Source organism: Ovis aries, chromosome 2 (genome assembly GCF_016772045.2).
Source record: "Ovis aries strain OAR_USU_Benz2616 breed Rambouillet chromosome 2, ARS-UI_Ramb_v3.0, whole genome shotgun sequence".
Classification (NCBI taxonomy): Eukaryota; Metazoa; Chordata; class Mammalia; order Artiodactyla; family Bovidae; genus Ovis; species Ovis aries.
Genome location: NC_056055.1, coordinates 55,746,412 through 55,768,909, shown reverse-complemented (window position 1 = coordinate 55,768,909; position 22,498 = coordinate 55,746,412). Strand labels below are relative to the sequence as shown.

The 22,498-nt window shown below is 39.7% G+C and overlaps 1 protein-coding gene and 1 pseudogene across 1 annotated transcript; both read left to right on the top strand.

Annotated features, from left to right (window-relative positions):
- Nucleotides 1-12,902: 12,902 nt before the first annotated feature.
- Nucleotides 12,903-14,422, top strand: LOC121818629 (NADH-ubiquinone oxidoreductase chain 1-like; annotated as a pseudogene).
- A 4,759-nt stretch (nucleotides 14,423-19,181) lies between these two features.
- On the top strand, nucleotides 19,182-22,060 carry LOC101111001 (histone-lysine N-methyltransferase KMT5B-like). The gene is given in 1 exon segment (XM_042243314.2): nucleotides 19,182-22,060. A coding segment is annotated over 1 exon segment (1,323 nt). The 5' UTR covers nucleotides 19,182-20,462; the 3' UTR covers nucleotides 21,786-22,060.
- The last annotated feature ends 438 nt before the right edge of the window (nucleotides 22,061-22,498 follow it).

Genomic DNA, 22,498 nt, shown 5'->3' with positions numbered 1-22,498 from the left:
TTCCAGTCCATCTTAGTTTGCTGATTCCTAGAATGTCGATGTTCACTCTTGCCATCTCTTGTTTGACCACTTCCAATTTGCCTTGATTCATGGACCTAACATTCCAGGTTCCTATGCAATATTGCTCTTTACAGCATCGAATCTTGCTTCTATCACCAGTCCCATCCACAGCTGGGTGTTGTTTTTGCTTTGGCTCCATCCCTTCCTTCTTGCTGGAGTTATTTCTCCACTGATCTCCAGTAGCATCCTTTAACGTGCTATTAAAGCATTGTGGGGTTCCATGAAAGTGTGGTAGGCAGAATAGTGGCCTTCTATTATGCTTATGTCCTGATCCTAAAACCTATGAATATGCTATTTAATCGCATCTACAAAGACCTTGTTATATGATAAAGATTAAAGATCTTCTGATGGGAGAACATCTTGGTTTATACTGGTGGGTCTCTAGTAATCACAAGAATTCTCATTTGAGGAACAGGAATATGAGAGTCAAAGGAGATAGAATGATATGATGGTGAAAGCATATGATGGAGATCAAAGCAGTCCAAGGCCATAAGGGAAGGAATGTGGGCAGACTCTACAAGCTGGAACAGATAAGGAAATAGATTTTACTCTAGAGTTTCTAGAAAGAACACAGACCTCCTGACACCTTGATTTTAGCTCAGTCATACCTGTCTTGAACTTCTGACCTCCAAAATTGTATGAAAATAAATTTTTCTGTTTTCAGCTATTAAATTTATGGTAATTTGTCATCATAACGCTGGAAATGAGTGTAGAAGGATAGTAAGTCTTGGCTCTTAAATTTATTTGCAACTGAACATTTTATCCCCTGAAATATGTACCTTTTATTCCCTAAAATACGTATCTCAAGGTATAATAGGATTATGGTATAATAATCCAATTTTGGAATACTGGTATAATCCAATCCCCTGCAATTATTGAGATTGAGAATAAAATGTCAGATCAGGGTGAAAAAAAATTAATAGAGGAGGGAGCAGTATTTGACATGGGAGCCTGTTGAAAATAACTTCCTCTCCCCTTGATTTTAATAGCAAAGTTTTCAGCTTTTAACATTAAATGTTCCTGCCTCTCTCAGCTGCCTGGAGCAACAAAGCAGTCCGTTCTCCCCATCTCCTCTCTCTTCAGCACAGACACTTTTCTTATATGCTGCAGGCAAGAACAATTTGAAGCAGGTGACAGCAGAACTCTTCTTTTTAATGCCCTTTGCCTCAGGCACATGACTGGATCTTTCCAGACACTAGAAATGTTATGAGAGGACAGTCACCCAGTCTCCCCCTGGCAAAGCCAAAACATACATTTCAATTGGATCTCAGAAATGCTGATGAGTATCAGAGGCCTGACAGGCTGCTTCTAAAGCAGGCCTCCCCCATAGGATCTTTTACCTGAGTCTTATTTGGAGTGGTCACACAGGAGAGCAGGGAAGAGGGAGGGCACAGCTCTCCAACCTCCAACCTTGCCTCTGCCTGTCAGAGATTAGAGGCAGTAGGGGTGAAAATCTGTCCTGCTAATGCAAAAGGCTTAATACTGACTGGTTTGAAACCAGCAGAACCATAGAACTGCAAACCTCAGAGTGCAGCATTGTAGGATCCTAAGGAAGTATAACTCATCACTAGCATAGTAGAAAACTGGACCCTCAGCCTTCACAGATCTCTATAAATCATTTTTACCTCACACCCAAGAAACGCCCTCATGAGGCATTAGGATTGGAGAAAAGAGGAAAATTTCCTGGAGAGCACTACTACAGTGACATCACTATCACTGAAGGGGCCAGCATGATTGAACTATTTTGCCAGGCCAGTAACTTCAATCTCCTGAAGGCAATTTCAATGCTCCAGTAAACAGAAAACCAAGGCCCGCACAGTAATCTAAAATGTTTGTTAATGTGAGTTCCAAAGATATTAAATATGCCTTATTCCAACATGTTAGAGGGCCATTGTTTATTTCATGTTCACAGCCTGCCCTCCTTCAGTCTGATCAACATTGTTCATTGGGATCATTATGCTATGGGCTGGAAAACAAGGCACTGTGAAACAAGCAAGCTGCTGGCAGGCTGTGACATTTTTCTTTATCACATTGGAGGGCCCAAGTGATGTACAACTGTCTTCTAAATGAAGGCTACTTGTTTGTATAGAAGGCAGGCTATGGCTGAAGGTGATGACTTAACATTTTGAGTTATCAAATCACTTGTGATGACTGAAAACGTTCACCTTACTACGGGAAAGATAATGAGTTGATCTTTAAGAAATACCTAGTACAAATACCACTTATCATCATTTTGTTCCAGTGATTCATTCATCAAATATGTAAGAGTCTTCCCTTGGCCAGGATACAGAGATGATAAATTCCTTCCCCTCCAGGAGCTCAGGTCTTGCATGGGTATCAGTCCAGTTCAGTCGCTATATGCATATGAATATGTGGGATGAAGTTAGGACACAAAGAGCAGAGCGAATTATTCTTGGTCTCAGGAAAGTTGTCACATTGCAAGAGGCACTTGAACTAAGTAAGTCTTGAGAAAATAAATGAGAACTTGGAGATAGATGGTGGCTTTCCAGACCTGGGACAGAGGCACTGAGGGTTGAAGCAAGAACACCCACTGGGGGAAGTGCCAATGACTCTAGATAGCTGAATTGTGGGGTGAGGCAGGGAGTGTCAGGAGACAGGCGAAAGAAGCAGACAGTAGCTATATTAGGTGGGAGCCTTGTGTGACATGGAGAGCTTTCAGCTTCAGGCCCCATGATGGCGAATTAAAAAGTTTACTCAGAACCACTTGAGATAACAGCTTGAGCTGAAATTAAAATAACCTATGTTTTCTTTGTTTACCCGGTATTTTCACAATCAGATTCAGGTATTTCAAACAGAAGAAATTATTTTTCAGAAAAATGGAATTTAATACAGGGCACTGTTCACATAAATGACAGGAAAGTTAAAATAGAGACAATGGGCAACCTACAACTTAGCTACAACAGAAAATGACCTTTTCTATCTATGGGTTCCATGTTTGCAGATTCAACCAACTGAAGATTGAAAATATATATATTATGTTTACTTATTTAAAAAAAATAAATATATATATACAAAATCTAGAAAGTTCCAAAAAGAAAAACTTGAATTTGTCACACACTGGCAAATATTTGCATAGCATTTACATTGTATATTCAACTATTTACATAGGATTTACATTATATTAGGAATTAAAAGTAATTTAGAGATGACTTAAACTGTAGGAAAGGGTATATGTAGGTTATATGCAAATACTACACCATTTTATCTCAGGGACTTGAGCATCCTTGGATTTTGGTGTCCAAGGAGGGCCCCAGAACCAATCTCCTGCAGACACTGAGGGACAACTGTAACATGATGTCACAGAAAGCCAGAAGCTGAGGATGTCTGGCTGGAACCAGGACCATGGTGGAACTTCCCCCACAAGTCTAGAAGATAAAATGATGGGCTCCCTGTCAGGTGCCAGAACAACAGAAGGGATGCACCTACTTCCAGATACCACCCGAAAGAATGAGGAAGGAAGAAATATACTATTTCTATCTCCCCTTTTCTCTGTCTTTCCCCTAGGACTTCTCATTGATCAAGCATATCTACAAACTTAGGCAAGAAAATGTGGAAAATGTATTGACTCATGATCCAGAGCAGTGCAGAAAAAGTACAGAGAATGAATATGAGAGAAACCATCATATAACCTAGAGAGTACAACTTTTTTTTTTTTTTGCTAATCAGAATGTATTATATCCCCTGTTCATATTTAACTCTTGTAACAACTTTATTCTTCTTTTTCATAGAATGTTATTTACAGAATCTACACAATAACTGTCCTGCATAAAATGAAAATGTTCTCACCCTCTTCCCAAATTGGGAGATGTAAAGACCCATCAGTCACCATGCCTATATTAAAGTAAATTATCTCCATGTGATATGCAGCCCTCCCCTTCATGCTATTATTAGGAACTTGATTTACGATGGAGTTACATCCCAGTAAAAACACATCGTGAGTCAAAAAAGTTGAGAGTCAAAAATGAATTGAATATACCTTACTTTCTGAACCTTAAACATGCTCAGAGTGCTTACTCCCATTGTGTAGAATACAGGGCAATTTACCCTTAACAATCTGCTTTAATAACCCAGCAAAACCCAATTATCTTTTTCTGGCTATGGGATCTATGGCATGAGGAGCCCCCAAAAGCTTCACTCCAATAGAATCAGCATTGTCTTCCCTGGTAGAATCCATCCTCCTTTGGAAACTCAGATCTCTAAATGGGAATAGAGATAGGAAACAAAAATTCTGTAAATGTGCCATTAGGTGTAATAAGGAGAGAGTCCACTACTACTTATACTTTGATATCAAGACTTGCAAATTATAGCCATGGGAGAAAAAGTGGCATGCACTAGTCACAAGTTCAAAACAAATCCTGCACTCTAGAGGGAAACAACTTAATTTCATACAATGTTACTTCCTCACTCCTGCTGATACCAAGTCTTCAGTTGGTAATCCATCATTCTAACAGGCCATCTATTTCTGAAATCCTAGGTGTAAGGACAGGACTAATGAATTTCGTAAGCACTTCTCTTGATGTAAAATAACTTCTCCAGTTAGGAACAATGTTATATAGAGCACCATCATGATGAGTAAGATAATAAGTCCACGGATGGTGGTGCATGCAAAATATTTTAGGCATGCAATACAACTATAATCCAATTAGGGTCCATTTAATTAAGTGCCTAACTAATGATGGAAAAGGAATAAGTAAACTTCTATTAGGTGTCTAACCTGACTCCGGTGTTGGAATGTACCATATCAGGGACTGGGGACTGGCTTTTACTGCTGATACATTAGGTATTGGGGAGTCAGATAGGAATATCAACCTTAATGAGGGGAAGTCCATGTTGTTGAATCCATGCAAAGCTTTCTTTCCTGCCACTAGCACCATTTTGTTGGGCAAGCACAAGGATGGCTAAGAGACTATCTGACACACACAGAATGCACAGTCTTATCCACCATATTATTGGAAGATACTTCTCCATGGATATTCTTTGAGGAGCATTCATATGGAGCATAAACATGCTTACACTGTTAGATTACAGTCTATAGAACTTCTCCCAAATCTCATTCTAACTTTCCAATCATGTTTGTTCATAGTTCCTGAAGAACAAACTAAGTCACTAGACATGATAACAAGATAGTGTAGACCCTACCACAGGACATATACACTTCCAGGAAAGAGAGAGAGCCAAATGCACTCTGAAGATGGGACTTTCCTTGAAAATTTTCTTTAAGGGCTACTTAAAGTAGTGGTTCTATCACATAGCAATAATTTGAGGTTTGATTTGAACAATTATTTGAGGCTTGTTACAGTAAATTTTACAGACATATCTGTAAACCATACTTGAACTCTTTTCCATCAATCAGTAATGGAAATGCCCTACAAAACCAAATGTAGATGTTATAAGAACCTGCAACACCAGCAAATTCTTCATATCAGCGTCTTCCAAATCTCTGTAAGCCCAACCTCACATATATGTTTAGTTGATGATGGATACTTACTGCACAAATCCAACCTTATAACCTGGTAAGTCAGCCAGGATCTCATTCATGATGGGTGGCTCATGATGCATACTCTTCTGGTGTCCCACAGTCACGCAGTCATTTTTTAAAATCCAATGTTTAAGCCAGTTGCATCAGTAGAGGAAGACATGGTTTTGCTCCAAAACCTAAGCTCCTATACTGTAATTTTTCTGACCAATCTGTTAGAGGCCACAATGGCATGTGTTAGAATATAAATTTCAAATAACAAGACAACTTGTATGAAAGCCTAGATCCTAGGCAAAGTCTTCTTTTTCTCTGAATCTTACTAAAAAGTAGTGATTATATGAGATGCTCAGTAAATGAATAAGAACAATACAGGAATTATGGCTATGTTTCCCCCAAATTCCATAAAGACTCATAGCATTGACTATACCTTTTTCTTCATGGCAGCAAATGAAAGGCACAGAAACTTGTTGTTCACATTAAAAGTTTTTCAATGAGATGTCAGGTCACTAGGGTTTTCCTTCTACTCTCTAGTACATAATTCTTCCCACTTGCTGCTAATCAGAATCAATAAGCATATTCAATAATCAATAAGCATAAGCTTTGCTGCTCACCAGAATCAATAAGCATGATATTTTATGTGATGCACAGATCATCAGTGTCTCTGTACTATGACAGAGAAAAAATTGTGTTGGCATAGGCCTGAAGTGAGACAGGGAAGGTATACTACTGCCCCTTCCAAGTAAAACAATTGTTCTTGATAATCTATGTTCATATGTAGGGAAAATGAAGTATTTTCCAGAGCAGTAGTTGCATATCAAGATCCAGGTGTTGTGGTGACTTGCTCCAGCAAATATATCAGACCTGGAACATGCTACAGTTGAAATTACTACTGGATGAAATTTTTAAATTCTCAAATATTTTTGAAGCTATGTCAGCTTTCATTTGGAGCAAGCAGACAAGTTAAACATGAATGAGATAGTAATCATATTCTGTATACTGCAAACCTTAGATGGTAACAGTCTCTAATTCATATAGATACTGTTCTCAATTTACTATCTCAGCTGAGAGGTACACTTCCACAAGCTTTGATCTGACCCTTCATAACATAATAGTTCCCATTCCATGAGTCAATGAACCAATATGGCTATTCAGCCAGTCTCCAATATGTTTATTTTAACTCTACATTCAGGAACTGGGGAAATAACCACAAGGGTTATTGGGCTCACTGTGAGATTCATGTGGGGCCCAAACTTCATTTGCCATCGTATCTATAGGCTCCTACACTGATTACTACTGGATCAAAGATTCATTTTGTGGCACCAGGTAGTAGCCTCAACTAAGAATCCATGTCTGAGAATCTTCAAATTCCTGGATATTTTTCTTTGCACAGTTATTCCATTAAATAAATTAAGATTTCTTTACCAAAAGAGATGGCAGATACTTACAGTTTATACTTGCAGCAGTGTTTCAAAGCCCTTCTTCAAGGGATGCTGGCCTCTTGCTTAGGCTCTTGATCTGTGAACTGGCTCATGCCTGGGAAAAAGAAGAGCAGTTGTGAGACTTCCTATTGTGTTTATTCAAGATAGTTTTCTGATCACCACACCAGCATTTTCTAGTCTTGTAGGTCAAGCCATTCTTTGTTGGGCTTCTACTTAATTCCTGGGGCAACTATGATTAATTAGTTGTCATCATAGATCCCTGCAGATAAAAGATCCTGAATTCTACTCAATACTTCTGTTCATTACAGTAATTATGATCATCTGTCTTTATTAGTAAAGTGATACTGCAACCTGATTGCAGACATCTTAAGATCTCACCTTCCTATTAAAATCAGTCACTTCAAAGGTATCATCTCTTACTGTCATCCACAGCCTGCAGAGTAAAGTCACCATAGACATTTAATTATTGAAGCTCCTCTCATTAGTGCAATTATTGATGTTTTAACAAGAGTCCTCTGGATTTTCTTATGAGAAATTGCCATAAGAAAAGTGAACAGGTTGCATATAATAAATGTACTTCAACATTCTCATCTCCTTATGCTTTTCAGTTCTTCAGCTTTAATTCCAGAAAGGTCTGGCATCTTATCATTTCTCATAGACCACTGTAAAGTCTATGCTTCAGTAAACCAATTAAACAATGCTTTAGTATAATTTTCAGCTGTTTGAGCTAGCACTCAAATGAATTTAATCTGGATACTTAGGTAAATACACCTATATTAATAAACATTGACCAACCTTATATTATATACTGCATTTCTTAGTCTTACTTATGTGTGGATTTCATCTCCACACGTGCTTTCCAGGCATCTGCTAATAAAAATTAGCAAATATTTTGTAATTCTTTGGCTATAAAAGATATTTATTCTGGGATCAGGCTTTGCACTTTACCTAAGCTATCAACAAGAGATACTTCTGGTCAGCGAGCCTTGAGGAAAATAAGCATCTCTTTTCAAGTCAACTTTTTCAGGTGGATAAATTTTAAGTTCTTTAAGTAAGGGAAGACAACCCTCATCAGACATAGCTGAATACGCTGGTAAAATATTGTGATCATGGTTCTCAGATTCAACTGCATCTGTTCAAACATCACACCTCTGTCCAAACTCTTCATTAAAGAATGAAAAGATTCATTCTTCAAAATTAATGCCTTAATACTGACATAATAAATTGGTAAGCCTGCTTTCAACTTGCAAGGTAACTCTACAAACAACACATGCTTCTGATTCTCAATAGGACTTCCCTCCTGATACAAAGAACTCTAAGAATTCCACAGCAAGCCTCTGATTCCTTGGTTGTCTATTGAGATAAGAGTTTAACCCTCTAGATTTATCATTTTCCACTTGAAAGCAGTCCAGTACAATCAGAAACAGTGATCCCATTTTTATCGTCAAATGCAACAGCTACTTGTTTCCCCAAAGCCTAGTTTTCAATTGGCACATCATCCCAAACAAACTAGGTTATAATTTAAAGTAATTGTGATGCCATTTGATGAGACAGATTAATTATAGTATCCCATTTTCCATCTGAATGAAGCTCTGTGGTGTGTTCAAGCTAAAAGAAGCAAGCAATCGAAGTTGCTCTTGAGGATCTGTTTCCTGGAACTAATCCTGATACCTCCTCCTAAAGATAGTACTGGTAAAGGTCTACCCAGGAAAATATAAATCAATTTACATATTTCAAATAAAGGAACTTTAATACAGGTGAATGGTTACACATGTGCTGACAGAGCTGAGAAACTTAATAGAAGATCATGAAGCAATCCACAGACTAGCAATAGCAGGAAAGCCGGTATTACTCTATAGAGCTACAGGAGACATAAGTGATCTTATTGGAGTCTAAAAGCCAGCAGTATGGAAGGGGGCACATACCACCGCCAAGCTGCCTATGGGGACTAGGACCACTGAATGAAGGGAAGGTTATCTGCCAGGAGCTGGAAGTAAGGAGGAGATGCAGTTTCTGCCAAAGATGCTGCCTAAGTCAATATGAAAGGACGTATAACCATAAATTCCCCCTTCTTCTTGTACTTCACCTTTTCTTCCCATTGGCTGACCCTAATAGCTAGTTAGATTGCAACACACAATAATAATGGGAATATGCAGTAAATTTATCTGAGAATAAAAATATGCAATAAATTGATCTGAGAACAAATAGGCAAATGACTGGCTAGCTTTTACCAGGTGGCACTAGTGGTAAAGAACCTGCCTGCCAATGCAGGAGGTGTAAGAAACAAAGGTTCAATCCCTGGATCAGGAAGATCCCCTGGAGGGAGGCATGGCAATTCACTTCAGTATTCTTGCCTGGAGAATCCCACGGACAGAGGAGCCTGGCAAGCTGCAATCCATAGGGTTTCACAGAGTCGAATATGAATGAAGCAATTTAGCAAGCACACAGGCAATAGAAAGAATTTGCCATCATGAAATTTAGAGTTTAAGCCAGGCCAACACACAAGAAGCTAGGATTCCTTGTAACGACTTCCTGTGGAGTCCTTTTGTCTCTCACGCATATATTTCTAGCTAATCCAGGTCAGAAAGTTTGCTTTCACAAAAGAAGTTTCATCAGGTACATACAGCAATTTAGATTAGAAACTTAGGACTGGGTGATTGTCTATAAAAGTTAACTATATGGAGCAGGTGTTGAATGCAGACTTTACCTATAACTCTTCCAATGTCATCACTATTGAAATAATTGACACTAACCCCACTGAGATTTGTATTAATGTATAAACAGAGCATAAAGCATATTCAGAAAAATAATATTATACCACTAATCTGCCCTAATATTAGTATTATGGAACCTGAATTTCAGTTTGAGTGACTCGCCTCTCTGAGATTCAGTCAAGTTTCTCTAAAACAGATTAAAATAATTAGTAAGTCCTCTCCATGTATGCCTTCAACAAATATTTTTCCCAGTCACCTTTGCTAACTGACTTCAGCTAATCATAAACAATAATTTATCATTTTACCTCAAGTATGTTTCAAGAAGCAAATATTATATTAACCAATTAGACAAATGTATATTAAACTGCAACTGTTCTAAGTGCTATGAAGGAGAAATACATAATTTCATGCAGGCATTTGGTCAAGTTAGAGGAGCCAATTAAAACAGTCCATGAAGAGATGATGCTTCATATGCAGGTGTTCAACAGGGAACAAGATGAGAGAAGAATCTCCAAGCGTATACAAGCCTAGCCTAACTGTGCTGTCATACATTTGGTATTTTTTAATTTTGGGGGATGCTTGGACTCAGCTATGGCCGTCTGAGGCCCTGACCCGGAGCATGAATTGTAGCTGGACTTAACTGCATCTTGAGCATCCCCATGATGGTAGGCACGAGCATCATAGTTAATGGTCGCAGGACATAATCATTATATCGTACATTCCTATACTCTTTCCCCCTCCTCCCCTTAAATATTTATCACCATTTTAAACACACTCCCCCGTAGATATCAATATAAATTTATCCCGCCCCCAATACTCAAATCCACACTCCAACCAAAGTAAATATATAAGTGCCTGGGTCCTATACATGACGCATGGTTAATGTAGCTTAAACTTAAAGCAAGGCACTGAAAATGCCTAGATGAGTCTACCGACTCCATGAACATATAGGTTTGGTCCCAGCCTTCCTGTTAACTTTCAATAGACTTACACATGCAAGCATCCACGCCCCGGTGAGTAACGCCCTCCGAATCATACAGGACTAACAGGAGCAGGTATCAAGCACACACCCTGTAGCTCATAACGCCTTGCTTAACCACACCCCCACAGGAGACAGCAGTGACAAAAATTAAGCCATAAACGAAAGTTTGACTAAGCCATATTGACTAGGGTTGGTAAATCTCGTGCCAGCCACCGCGGTCATACGATTGACCCAAGCTAACAGGAACACGGCGTAAAACGTGTTAAAGCGCTACATCAAATAGAGTTAAATTCTAATTAAACTGTAAAAAGCCATAATTATAACAAAAATAAGTGACAAAAGTAACCCTACAGCAGCTGACACACTATAGCTAAGACCCAAACTGGGATTAGATACCCCACTATGCTTAGCCCTAAACACAAATAATTATAAAAACAAAATTATTCGCCAGAGTACTACCGGCAACAGCCTGAAACTCAAAGGACTTGGCGGTGCTTTATACCCTTCTAGAGGAGCCTGTTCTATAATCGATAAACCCCGATAAACCTCACCAATCCTTGCTAATACAGTCTATATACCGCCATCTTCAGCAAACCCTAAAAAAGGAACAAAAGCTCAATAATAACACGTAAAGACGTTAGGTCAAGGTATAACCTATGGAATGGGAAGAAATGGGCTACATTTTCTACCCCAAGAAAATTCAATACAAAAGCCATTATGAAACTAATGGCCAAAGGAGGATTCAGCAGTAAACTAAGAATAGAGTGCTTAGTTGAACCAGGCCATGAAGCACGCACACACCGCCCATCACCCTCCTCAAGTAGATATAATATACTTAAACCTATTTACACACACCAACCACACGAGAGGAGACAAGTCATAACAAGGTAAGCATACTGGAAAGTGTGCTTGGACAAACCAAGATCTAGCTTAACTAAAGCATCTAGTTTACACCTAGAAGATTTCACACACTATGAATATCTTGAACTATATCTAGCCCAAAACCTCCCATTCTTCAATCTAAACAACTAAAACAAACTAAAACAAAACATTTATCCTAATTAAAGTATAGGAGATAGAAATTCTAAACATGGCGCTATAGAGAAAGTACCGTAAGGGAACGATGAAAGAAAAAATCAAAGTACAAAAAAGCAAAGATTAACCCTTGTACCTTTTGCATAATGAATTAACGAGCAAAAAACTTAACAAAACGAATTTTAGCTAAGTAGCCCGAAACCAGACGAGCTACTTATGGACAGTTTATTAGAACCAACTCATCTATGTGGCAAAATAGTGAGAAGATCCATAAGTAGAGGTGACATGCCTAACGAGCCTGGTGATAGCTGGTTGTCCAGAAAATGAATTTTAGTTCAGCTTTAAAGATACCAAAAATATAAATAAATCTCACTGTATCTTTAAAAGTTAGTCTAAAAAGGTACAGCCTTTTAGAAATGGATACAACCTTCACTAGAGAGTAAGATCTAAAAATACCATAGTAGGCCTAAAAGCAGCCATCAATTAAGAAAGCGTTAAAGCTCAACAATAAAAATAATATTAATCCCAACAATAATACAGCTAACTCCTAGACTTAATACTGGACTATTCTATTACTAAATAGAAGCAATAATGTTAATATGAGTAACAAGAAATATTTTCTCCTCGCACAAGTTTAAGTCAGTATCTGATAATACTCTGACCGTTAACAGTAAATAAAAATAACCCAACAATAAATGATTTGTTAGTTGTACTGTTAACCCAACACAGGAGTGCACCCGGGAAAGATTAAAAGAAGTAAAAGGAACTCGGCAAACACAAACCCCGCCTGTTTACCAAAAACATCACCTCCAGCATCCCTAGTATTGGAGGCACTGCCTGCCCAGTGACTAAACGTTAAACGGCCGCGGTATCCTGACCGTGCAAAGGTAGCATAATCATTTGTTCTCTAAATAAGGACTTGTATGAATGGCCACACGAGGGTTTTACTGTCTTTTACTTCCAATCAGTGAAATTGACCTCCCCGTGAAGAGGCGGGGATAAACCAACAAGACGAGAAGACCCTATGGAGCTTTAACTAGCCCAAAGAAAATAGACTTAACCACCAAGGGATAACAACACTCTTTATGGACTAGCAGTTTTGGTTGGGGTGACCTCGGAGAACAGAAAATCCTCCGAACGATTTTAAAGACTAGACCAACAAGTCAAACCAAATTATCGCTTATTGATCCAAAAACTTGATCAACGGAACAAGTTACCCTAGGGATAACAGCGCAATCCTATTCAAGAGTCCATATCGACAATAGGGTTTACGACCTCGATGTTGGATCAGGACACCCCGATGGTGCAACCGCTATCAAAGGTTCGTTTGTTCAACGATTAAAGTCCTACGTGATCTGAGTTCAGACCGGAGTAATCCAGGTCGGTTTCTATCTGTTATGTATTTCTCCCAGTACGAAAGGACAAGAGAAATAAGGCCAACTTCAACAAAGCGCCTTAAACCAATTAATGATTCTATCTCAATTAATTTCACAAACAAAACCTGCCCTAGAAAAGGGCCTAGTTAAGGTGGCAGAGCCCGGTAATTGCGTAAAACTTAAACCTTTATACTCAGAGATTCAAATCCTCTCCTTAACAAAATGTTTATAGTTAATGTTCTAACACTCATTATCCCTATTCTCCTAGCTGTAGCTTTTCTTACACTAGTTGAACGAAAAGTCCTAGGCTACATACAATTTCGAAAAGGCCCAAACGTTGTAGGACCATACGGTTTACTTCAGCCCATCGCTGATGCAATCAAACTCTTCATTAAAGAACCTCTACGACCTGCCACATCCTCAATCTCAATATTTATTCTAGCCCCCATACTAGCCCTAACCCTAGCCCTAACCATATGAATCCCCCTACCTATACCCTACCCCCTCATCAACATAAACCTAGGAGTCCTCTTCATATTAGCTATATCAAGCTTAGCCGTATACTCAATCCTCTGATCAGGCTGAGCCTCCAACTCAAAGTACGCTCTCATTGGAGCCTTACGGGCAGTAGCACAAACAATCTCGTATGAAGTAACACTAGCAATTATCTTATTATCAGTCCTACTAATAAATGGATCCTTCACCCTCTCCACATTAATCATTACACAAGAACAAGTATGACTAATCTTCCCAGCATGACCCCTAGCAATAATATGATTCATCTCAACACTAGCAGAAACAAACCGAGCACCATTCGACCTTACCGAAGGAGAATCTGAACTAGTATCAGGCTTTAACGTAGAATATGCCGCTGGACCATTCGCCCTATTCTTCATGGCAGAATATGCAAATATTATCATAATAAATATCTTCACAACAACCCTCTTCCTAGGAGCATTCCACAATCCATATATACCAGAACTCTACACAATTAACTTCACCATCAAATCACTACTACTCACAATCACCTTCCTATGAATCCGAGCGTCCTACCCCCGATTCCGTTATGACCAGCTAATACACTTACTATGAAAAAGTTTCCTACCCCTAACACTAGCCCTATGCATATGATACGTATCACTACCTATTCTCCTATCAAGCATCCCCCCACAAACATAAGAAATATGTCTGACAAAAGAGTTACTTTGATAGAGTAAATAATAGAGGTTTAAATCCTCTTATTTCTAGAACTATAGGAATTGAACCTACTCCTAAGAACCCAAAACTCTTCGTGCTCCCAATTACACCAAATTCTAATAGTAAGGTCAGCTAATTAAGCTATCGGGCCCATACCCCCAAAATGTTGGTTTATATCCTTCCCGTACTAATAAATCCAATCATCTTTATTATTATTCTAATAACCGTTATACTTGGAACCATTATCGTTATGATTAGCTCCCACTGATTGCTTATCTGAATTGGATTCGAAATAAATATATTCGCCATCATCCCCATTATAATAAAAAAACACAACCCACGAGCCACAGAAGCATCAACCAAATATTTCTTAACCCAATCAACAGCCTCAATACTACTAATAAAAGCCATTATCATTAATTTAATATTTTCAGGCCAATGAACTGTAATAAAATTATTTAACCCAACAGCCTCCATACTCATAACAATAGCCCTCGCTATAAAACTAGGTATAGCTCCATTTCACTTCTGAGTCCCAGAAGTAACACAAGGTATTCCCCTATCTTCAGGCCTAATCTTACTCACATGACAAAAACTAGCACCCATATCAGTACTTTACCAAATCCTCCCATCCATCAACCTAAACCTAATCCTAACTCTATCAATTCTATCCATTACAATTGGAGGCTGAGGGGGACTAAACCAAACCCAACTACGAAAAATCATAGCCTATTCATCAATCGCCCACATAGGCTGAATAACAGCAGTCTTACTATATAACCCCACCATAACACTATTAAACCTAATTATTTACATCATCATAACTTCTACCATATTCACACTATTCATAGCCAACTCAACCACAACCACCTTATCACTATCACACACATGAAATAAAGCACCCATCTTAACAATCCTAGTCCTCATTACCCTCCTATCAATAGGAGGACTCCCCCCACTATCAGGATTTATACCAAAATGAATAATTATTCAAGAAATAACAAAAAATAGCAGCATTATCTTACCTACCTTTATAGCAATTACAGCACTACTAAATCTATATTTTTACATACGACTTACATACTCCACCGCACTCACAATATTTCCCTCCACAAACAATATAAAAATAAAATGACAATTCCCAACCACAAAACGAATAGTCCTTCTACCAACAATAACCGTACTATCCACTATACTACTACCACTTACACCGATCCTCTCAATTCTAGAATAGGAATTTAGGTTAAACAGACCAAGAGCCTTCAAAGCCCTAAGCAAGTATAATTTACTTAATTCCTGATAAGGACTGCAAGATCACATCTTACATCAATTGAATGCAAATCAACCACTTTAATTAAGCTAAATCCTCACTAGATTGGTGGGCTCCACCCCCACGAAACTTTAGTTAACAGCTAAATACCCTAAACAACTGGCTTCAATCTACTTCTCCCGCCTCAAAGAAAAAAAGGCGGGAGAAGCCCCGGCAGAGTTTGAAGCTGCTTCTTTGAATTTGCAATTCAATATGTTAATTCACTACAGGACCTGGTAAAAAGAGGAGTCAAACCTCTGTTCTTAGATTTACAGTCTATTGCTTTACTCAGCCATTTTACCCATGTTCATCAACTGCTGATTATTTTCAACTAACCACAAAGATATTGGTACCCTCTACCTCCTATTTGGTGCCTGAGCTGGCATAGTAGGAACCGCCTTAAGCTTGCTAATTCGCGCTGAACTAGGCCAACCCGGAACTCTACTCGGAGATGACCAAATCTATGCACATGCATTCGTAATGATTTTCTTTATAGTAATGCCTATTATGATTGGAGGGTTCGGCAACTGCCTAGTTCCTCTGATGATTGGAGCCCCTGATATAGCATTCCCTCGGATAAATAATATAAGCTTTTGACCCCTTCCTCCTTCTTTCCTGTTACTCCTAGCATCCTCTATAGTCGAGGCCGGAGCAGGAACAGGTTGAACCGTATACCCTCCTCTAGCAGGCAACCTAGCTCATGCAGGAGCCTCAGTAGACCTAAGCATTTTCTCCCTACACCTGGCAGGTGTTTCCTCAATTCTAGGAGCCATTAATTTTATCACAACTATTATTAACATAAACCCCCCTGCAATATCACAATATCAAACCCCCTTGTTTGTATGATCTGTACTGATCACTGCCGTACTACTCCTCCTCTCACTTCCTGTATTAGCAGCTGGTATCACAATACTACTGACAGACCGAAACCTAAACACAACCTTCTTTGACCCAGCAGGAGGAGGAGACCCCATCTTATATCAACACCTATTCTGATTCTTTGGGCACCCTGAAGTATATATTCTTATTTTACCTGGGTTTGGAATAATCTCCCATATTGTGACCTACTACTCAGGGAAAAAAGAACCGTTTGAGTACATAGGAATAGTATGAGCCATAATATCAATTGGGTTCCTAGGATTTATTGTATGAGCCCATCATATATTCACAGTCGGAATAGACGTCGACACACAGGCTTATTTCACGTCAGCTACTATAATTATTGCCATCCCAACTGGAGTAAAAGTCTTCAGTTGACTAGCAACACTTCACGGGGGCAATATCAAATGATCCCCCGCTATAATATGAGCCCTAGGCTTCATTTTCCTTTTTACAGTAGGAGGCCTAACTGGAATTGTTTTAGCTAACTCCTCCCTTGACATTGTTCTCCACGACACATATTATGTAGTAGCACATTTCCACTATGTACTATCAATAGGAGCTGTATTTGCCATCATAGGAGGATTTGTACATTGATTCCCTCTATTCTCAGGCTACACTCTTAACGATACATGAGCGAAAATCCACTTTGCAATTATATTTGTAGGTGTTAACATGACCTTCTTCCCACAACATTTCCTAGGACTATCTGGTATACCACGACGATACTCTGATTACCCAGACGCATATACAATATGAAATACTATTTCATCTATAGGCTCATTTATCTCACTAACAGCAGTAATACTAATAATTTTTATTATCTGAGAAGCATTCGCATCCAAACGAGAAGTCTTAACTGTAGACCTAACCACAACAAACCTAGAATGACTAAACGGATGCCCTCCACCATATCACACATTTGAAGAACCCACATATGTTAACCTAAAATAAGAAAGGAAGGAATCGAACCCCCTATTATTGGTTTCAAGCCAACACCATAGCCACTATGTCTCTCTCAATAAACGAGATGTTAGTAAAACATTACATAACCTTGTCAAGATTAAATTACAGGTGAAAATCCCGTACACCTCATATGGCATATCCCATACAGCTAGGCTTTCAAGACGCAACATCACCCATCATAGAAGAACTACTACATTTTCACGATCATACACTAATAATTGTCTTTCTAATCAGCTCACTAGTACTTTACATTATTTCACTAATATTAACAACAAAACTAACCCATACCAGCACCATAGACGCACAAGAAGTAGAAACAATCTGGACCATTTTACCAGCCATTATTTTAATCATGATTGCTCTCCCATCTTTACGAATTCTATACATAATAGACGAAATCAACAACCCATCTCTCACGGTAAAGACCATGGGACATCAATGATACTGAAGCTATGAATATACAGATTATGAAGACCTGAGCTTTGATTCCTATATGATCCCAACATCAGAATTAAAACCAGGAGAACTACGATTACTAGAAGTAGATAACCGAGTTGTATTACCCATGGAAATAACAATCCGAATACTAATCTCTTCCGAAGACGTCCTACACTCATGAGCAGTCCCTTCTCTAGGACTAAAGACAGATGCAATTCCAGGTCGTTTAAATCAAACAACCCTTATGTCAACTCGTCCAGGCCTATTCTACGGTCAATGCTCAGAAATCTGCGGGTCAAATCACAGTTTCATACCAATCGTTCTCGAGCTAGTCCCACTAAAATATTTTGAAAAATGGTCTGCATCAATATTATAAAATCATCAAGAAGCTATACCAGCGTTAACCTTTTAAGTTAAAGACTGAGAGCATAATACTCTCCTTGATGACATGCCACAACTAGACACATCAACGTGACTTACAATAATTCTATCAATATTCTTGGTTCTCTTTATTATTTTCCGATTAAAAATCTCAAAACACAACTTCTACTACAACCCAGAATTAACAACAACAAAAACATCAAAACAAGACACCCCTTGAGAAACAAAATGAACGAAAATCTATTTGCCTCTTTCATTACCCCTATAATACTAGGTCTCCCCCTTGTTACTCTCATTGTTTTATTTCCTAGTCTATTATTTCCCACATCAAACCAACTAATCAATAACCGCCTCATCTCCCTCCAACAGTGAGTACTTCAACTCGTATCAAAACAAATAATAAGTATTCACAACACCAAAGGACAAACATGAACATTAATATTAATGTCCCTAATCTTATTTATTGGATCTACAAATTTATTAGGCCTTCTACCCCACTCATTCACACCAACTACACAACTATCAATAAATCTAGGCATGGCTATTCCCTTATGAGCAGGGGCCATGATTGCAGGCTTCCGCAACAAAACTAAAGCTTCACTTGCCCATTTCCTACCACAAGGGACACCCACCCCACTGATCCCAATACTAGTGATTATTGAAACCATTAGCCTCTTCATCCAACCAGTAGCCCTTGCCGTACGATTAACAGCCAACATCATGGCAGGACACTTATTAATTCACTTAATTGGAGGAGCCACCCTTGCACTAATAAGCATCAGTACCACAACAGCACTCATCACGTTTACCATCCTAGTCCTACTGACAATCCTCGAGTTCGCAGTGGCTATAATTCAAGCCTACGTATTCACCCTCCTAGTTAGCTTATACCTGCATGACAACACATAATGACACACCAAACCCACGCTTATCACATAGTAAACCCAAGCCCCTGACCCCTCACAGGAGCACTATCTGCCCTCCTAATAACATCTGGCCTCATCATGCGATTTCACTTCAACTCAACAGCTCTACTGACTCTAGGCCTAACAACAAATATACTTACAATATACCAATGATGATGAGATGTAATTCGAGAAAGTACCTTTCAAGGCCACCATACTCCAGCCATCCAAAAAGGCCTTCGTTACGGAATGATTCTCTTTATCATCTCCGAAGTTCTATTCTTTACTGGATTCTTCTGAGCTTTCTGTCACTCAAGCCTCGCCCCCACACCCGAGCTAGGCGGCTGCTGGCCCCCAACAGGCATTCACCCACTTAATCCCCTAGAAGTCCCACTACTCAATACCTCTGTCCTTCTAGCCTCAGGAGTATCCATTACCTGAGCTCACCATAGCCTCATAGAAGGAAATCGTAACCACATGTTACAAGCCCTATTCATCACCATCGCACTAGGCGTGTACTTTACACTATTACAGGCATCAGAATACTATGAAGCACCCTTTACAATCTCAGATGGAGTTTAGGGTTCAACCTTCTTCATAGCTACAGGATTCCATGGCCTCCATGTCATCATCGGATCTACCCTCTTAATTGTCTGCTTCTTCCGCCAACTGAAATTTCACTTCACCTCTAGTCATCATTTCGGTTTCGAGGCCGCTGCCTGATACTGACACTTCGTAGACGTAGTATGACTTTTCCTCTATGTATCCATCTATTGATGAGGCTCATGTCCTTTTAGTATTAATCAGTACAACTGACTTCCAATCAGTTAGTTTCGGTCTAGTCCGAAAAAGAACAATAAACCTTATAATTACTCTCCTGACTAATTTTACGCTAGCTACGTTACTCGTAACTATCGCATTCTGACTCCCCCAACTGAACGTGTACTCAGAAAAAACAAGCCCATACGAATGCGGATTTGACCCCATGGGATCCGCTCGCCTTCCCTTCTCTATAAAATTTTTTCTAGTGGCCATCACATTTCTCCTTTTCGACCTAGAAATTGCACTGCTCCTACCATTACCATGAGCCTCACAAACAACTAACCTAAACACAATGCTTACCATAGCCCTTCTCCTAATCTTCCTACTAGCCGTAAGCCTAGCCTAACTAGGTTGGAGGAATGTGACACATATTTCTGAAAGAAAGACAATGCGCCTGGAGCCCCCCCTCCCCCCCCCCGCCCCCCCCCCACCCGCGCCCCCCCCCCCACGCGCGCCCCCTTCATGCCTGTGGGTATGAAGTGGTTGGGAGAATCCAAGAACATGGTGGTGAATGGCAGGAGACATGGAGGCAAGTTGTCTGACGACCATCAGCAGAATCAAGCAAAATTACAGCACACGGGGAAGGACAGCGTGAAGGCTGGCAGAAACGCAGGCGAGAGGAGGTCGAGCAGATGTAATGGGAATTCAGGCTTTGAAGGACAGAGTCGATATGTACCATCTTCTGGAATGTCTGCCAAGGAACTCTGTGAAAATGATGACCTAGCAACCAGTTTGGTTCTCGATCCCTATTTAGGTTTTCAAACACACAAAATGAATACTAGCGCCTTTCCTCCGAGGAGCTCAAGGCATTTTTCAAAATCTGACAGTTTTTCTCACAACAACCCTGTAAGATTTCGGTCTATTAAAGGAAGGCAGGAAGAACTCAAAGAAGTAATTGAACGTTTTAAGAAAGATGAGCACTTGGAGAAAGCCTTCAAATGTCTGACTTCAGGAGAATGGGCACGGCACTATTTTCTCAACAAGAACAAAATGCAGGAGAAATTATTCAAGGAACGTGTATTTATTTATTTGCGAATGCTTGCAACTGACAGTGGATTTGAAATATTGCCTTGTAATAGATACTCTTCAGAACAAAATGGAGCCAAGATAGTTGCAACCAAAGAGTGGAAACGAAATGACAAAATAGAATTACTGGTGGGTTGTATTGCCAAACTTTCAGAAATTGAGGAGAACATGCTGCTTAGACATGGAGAAAACGACTTCAGTGTCATGTATTCCACAAGGAAAAACTGTGCTCAGCTCTGGCTTGGTCCTGCTGTGTTTATAAACCATGATTGCAGACCTAACTGTAAGTTTGTGTCAACTGGTTGAGATACAGCATGTGTGAAGGCCCTAAGAGATATTGAACCTGGAGAAGAAATTTCTTGTTATTATGGAGATGGGTTTTTTGGAGAAAACAATGAATTCTGCGAGTGTTACACTTGTGAAAGACGAGGAACTGGTGCTTTTAAATCCAGAGTGGGACTGCCTGCGGCTGCTCCTGTTATCAATAGCAAATACGGACTCAGAAAAACAGATAAACGTTTAAATAGGCTTAAAAAGTTAGGTGACAGCAGCAAAAATTCAGACAGTCAATCCGTCAGCTCAAACACTGATGCAGATACCACTCAGGAAAAAACAATACAAGGTCATCTTATGTTTGACAGAAAGCTTTCCTGGTGTGAGTTTCTCTGTAGCGGTGGTGTTAGGTGTGCAAGAAGACAGAGAGAGGACGGGGCCGCGGCCCGCGGGCACTTGCGTGTCCCGCTCTGGCCAGTCTGTTAGCGGGGGTGATGGACCTGGGGTTCGTAGCTTCTGGCCTCAAGGCTTCCACCTTTTTACTGCCTGCTTGCCGTTTTCAGAATGAGCTGACCCAGTTCGCCAAGCCACCAGTCCTCAGACTCAGAGTTGTGGTAGAGTGGCAGTTTGAATGTCACTGTACTGTGACGAGTTGTAGCCACTGCCAAAAGTGGGAAGAGAGATGGAAAGGAGAAAGGGACAAGCTTTAAGATCCCAGTGGCTTGTGGGGGCAAGACCTAATGGAAACTGGAAAAAGAGAATGAAGAATAAAGAGAAAAGAAAGAAGAAATCCCAAATGAGCATAAGAAAACACGCCATGTTTGTGGAGCTTTGACATCCTGGAAGCATTCTGATCGCTGCTGGTCTTCATCTGGGTGACATCAGTTTGCTCTAGTGGCCACTAAAGCAGTAGGCTCTTCACTCTTTCTTGTCTCTGATAGGAATAAAATTTAAAAGTTTTAACTTGATAGTCCCCAGAATATGCCTATTTTAGCACTATAAATGTCTGTACATACTTCTGAGTAGTAAGTACCCTCTGAGGTCTGACTATTTTAGACTCTTCCTGTCTTCTGATGTTTTCAGCCCACCTCTGGGTGCTCTCCACTACAGAAAGTCCCAGAGAGAAGGGACAGTGTCTCCCATGATGGAGAATGTCACTGCCATGTGTTTCCGAATTAGCCTGCTGCTGGAGTCGGAAG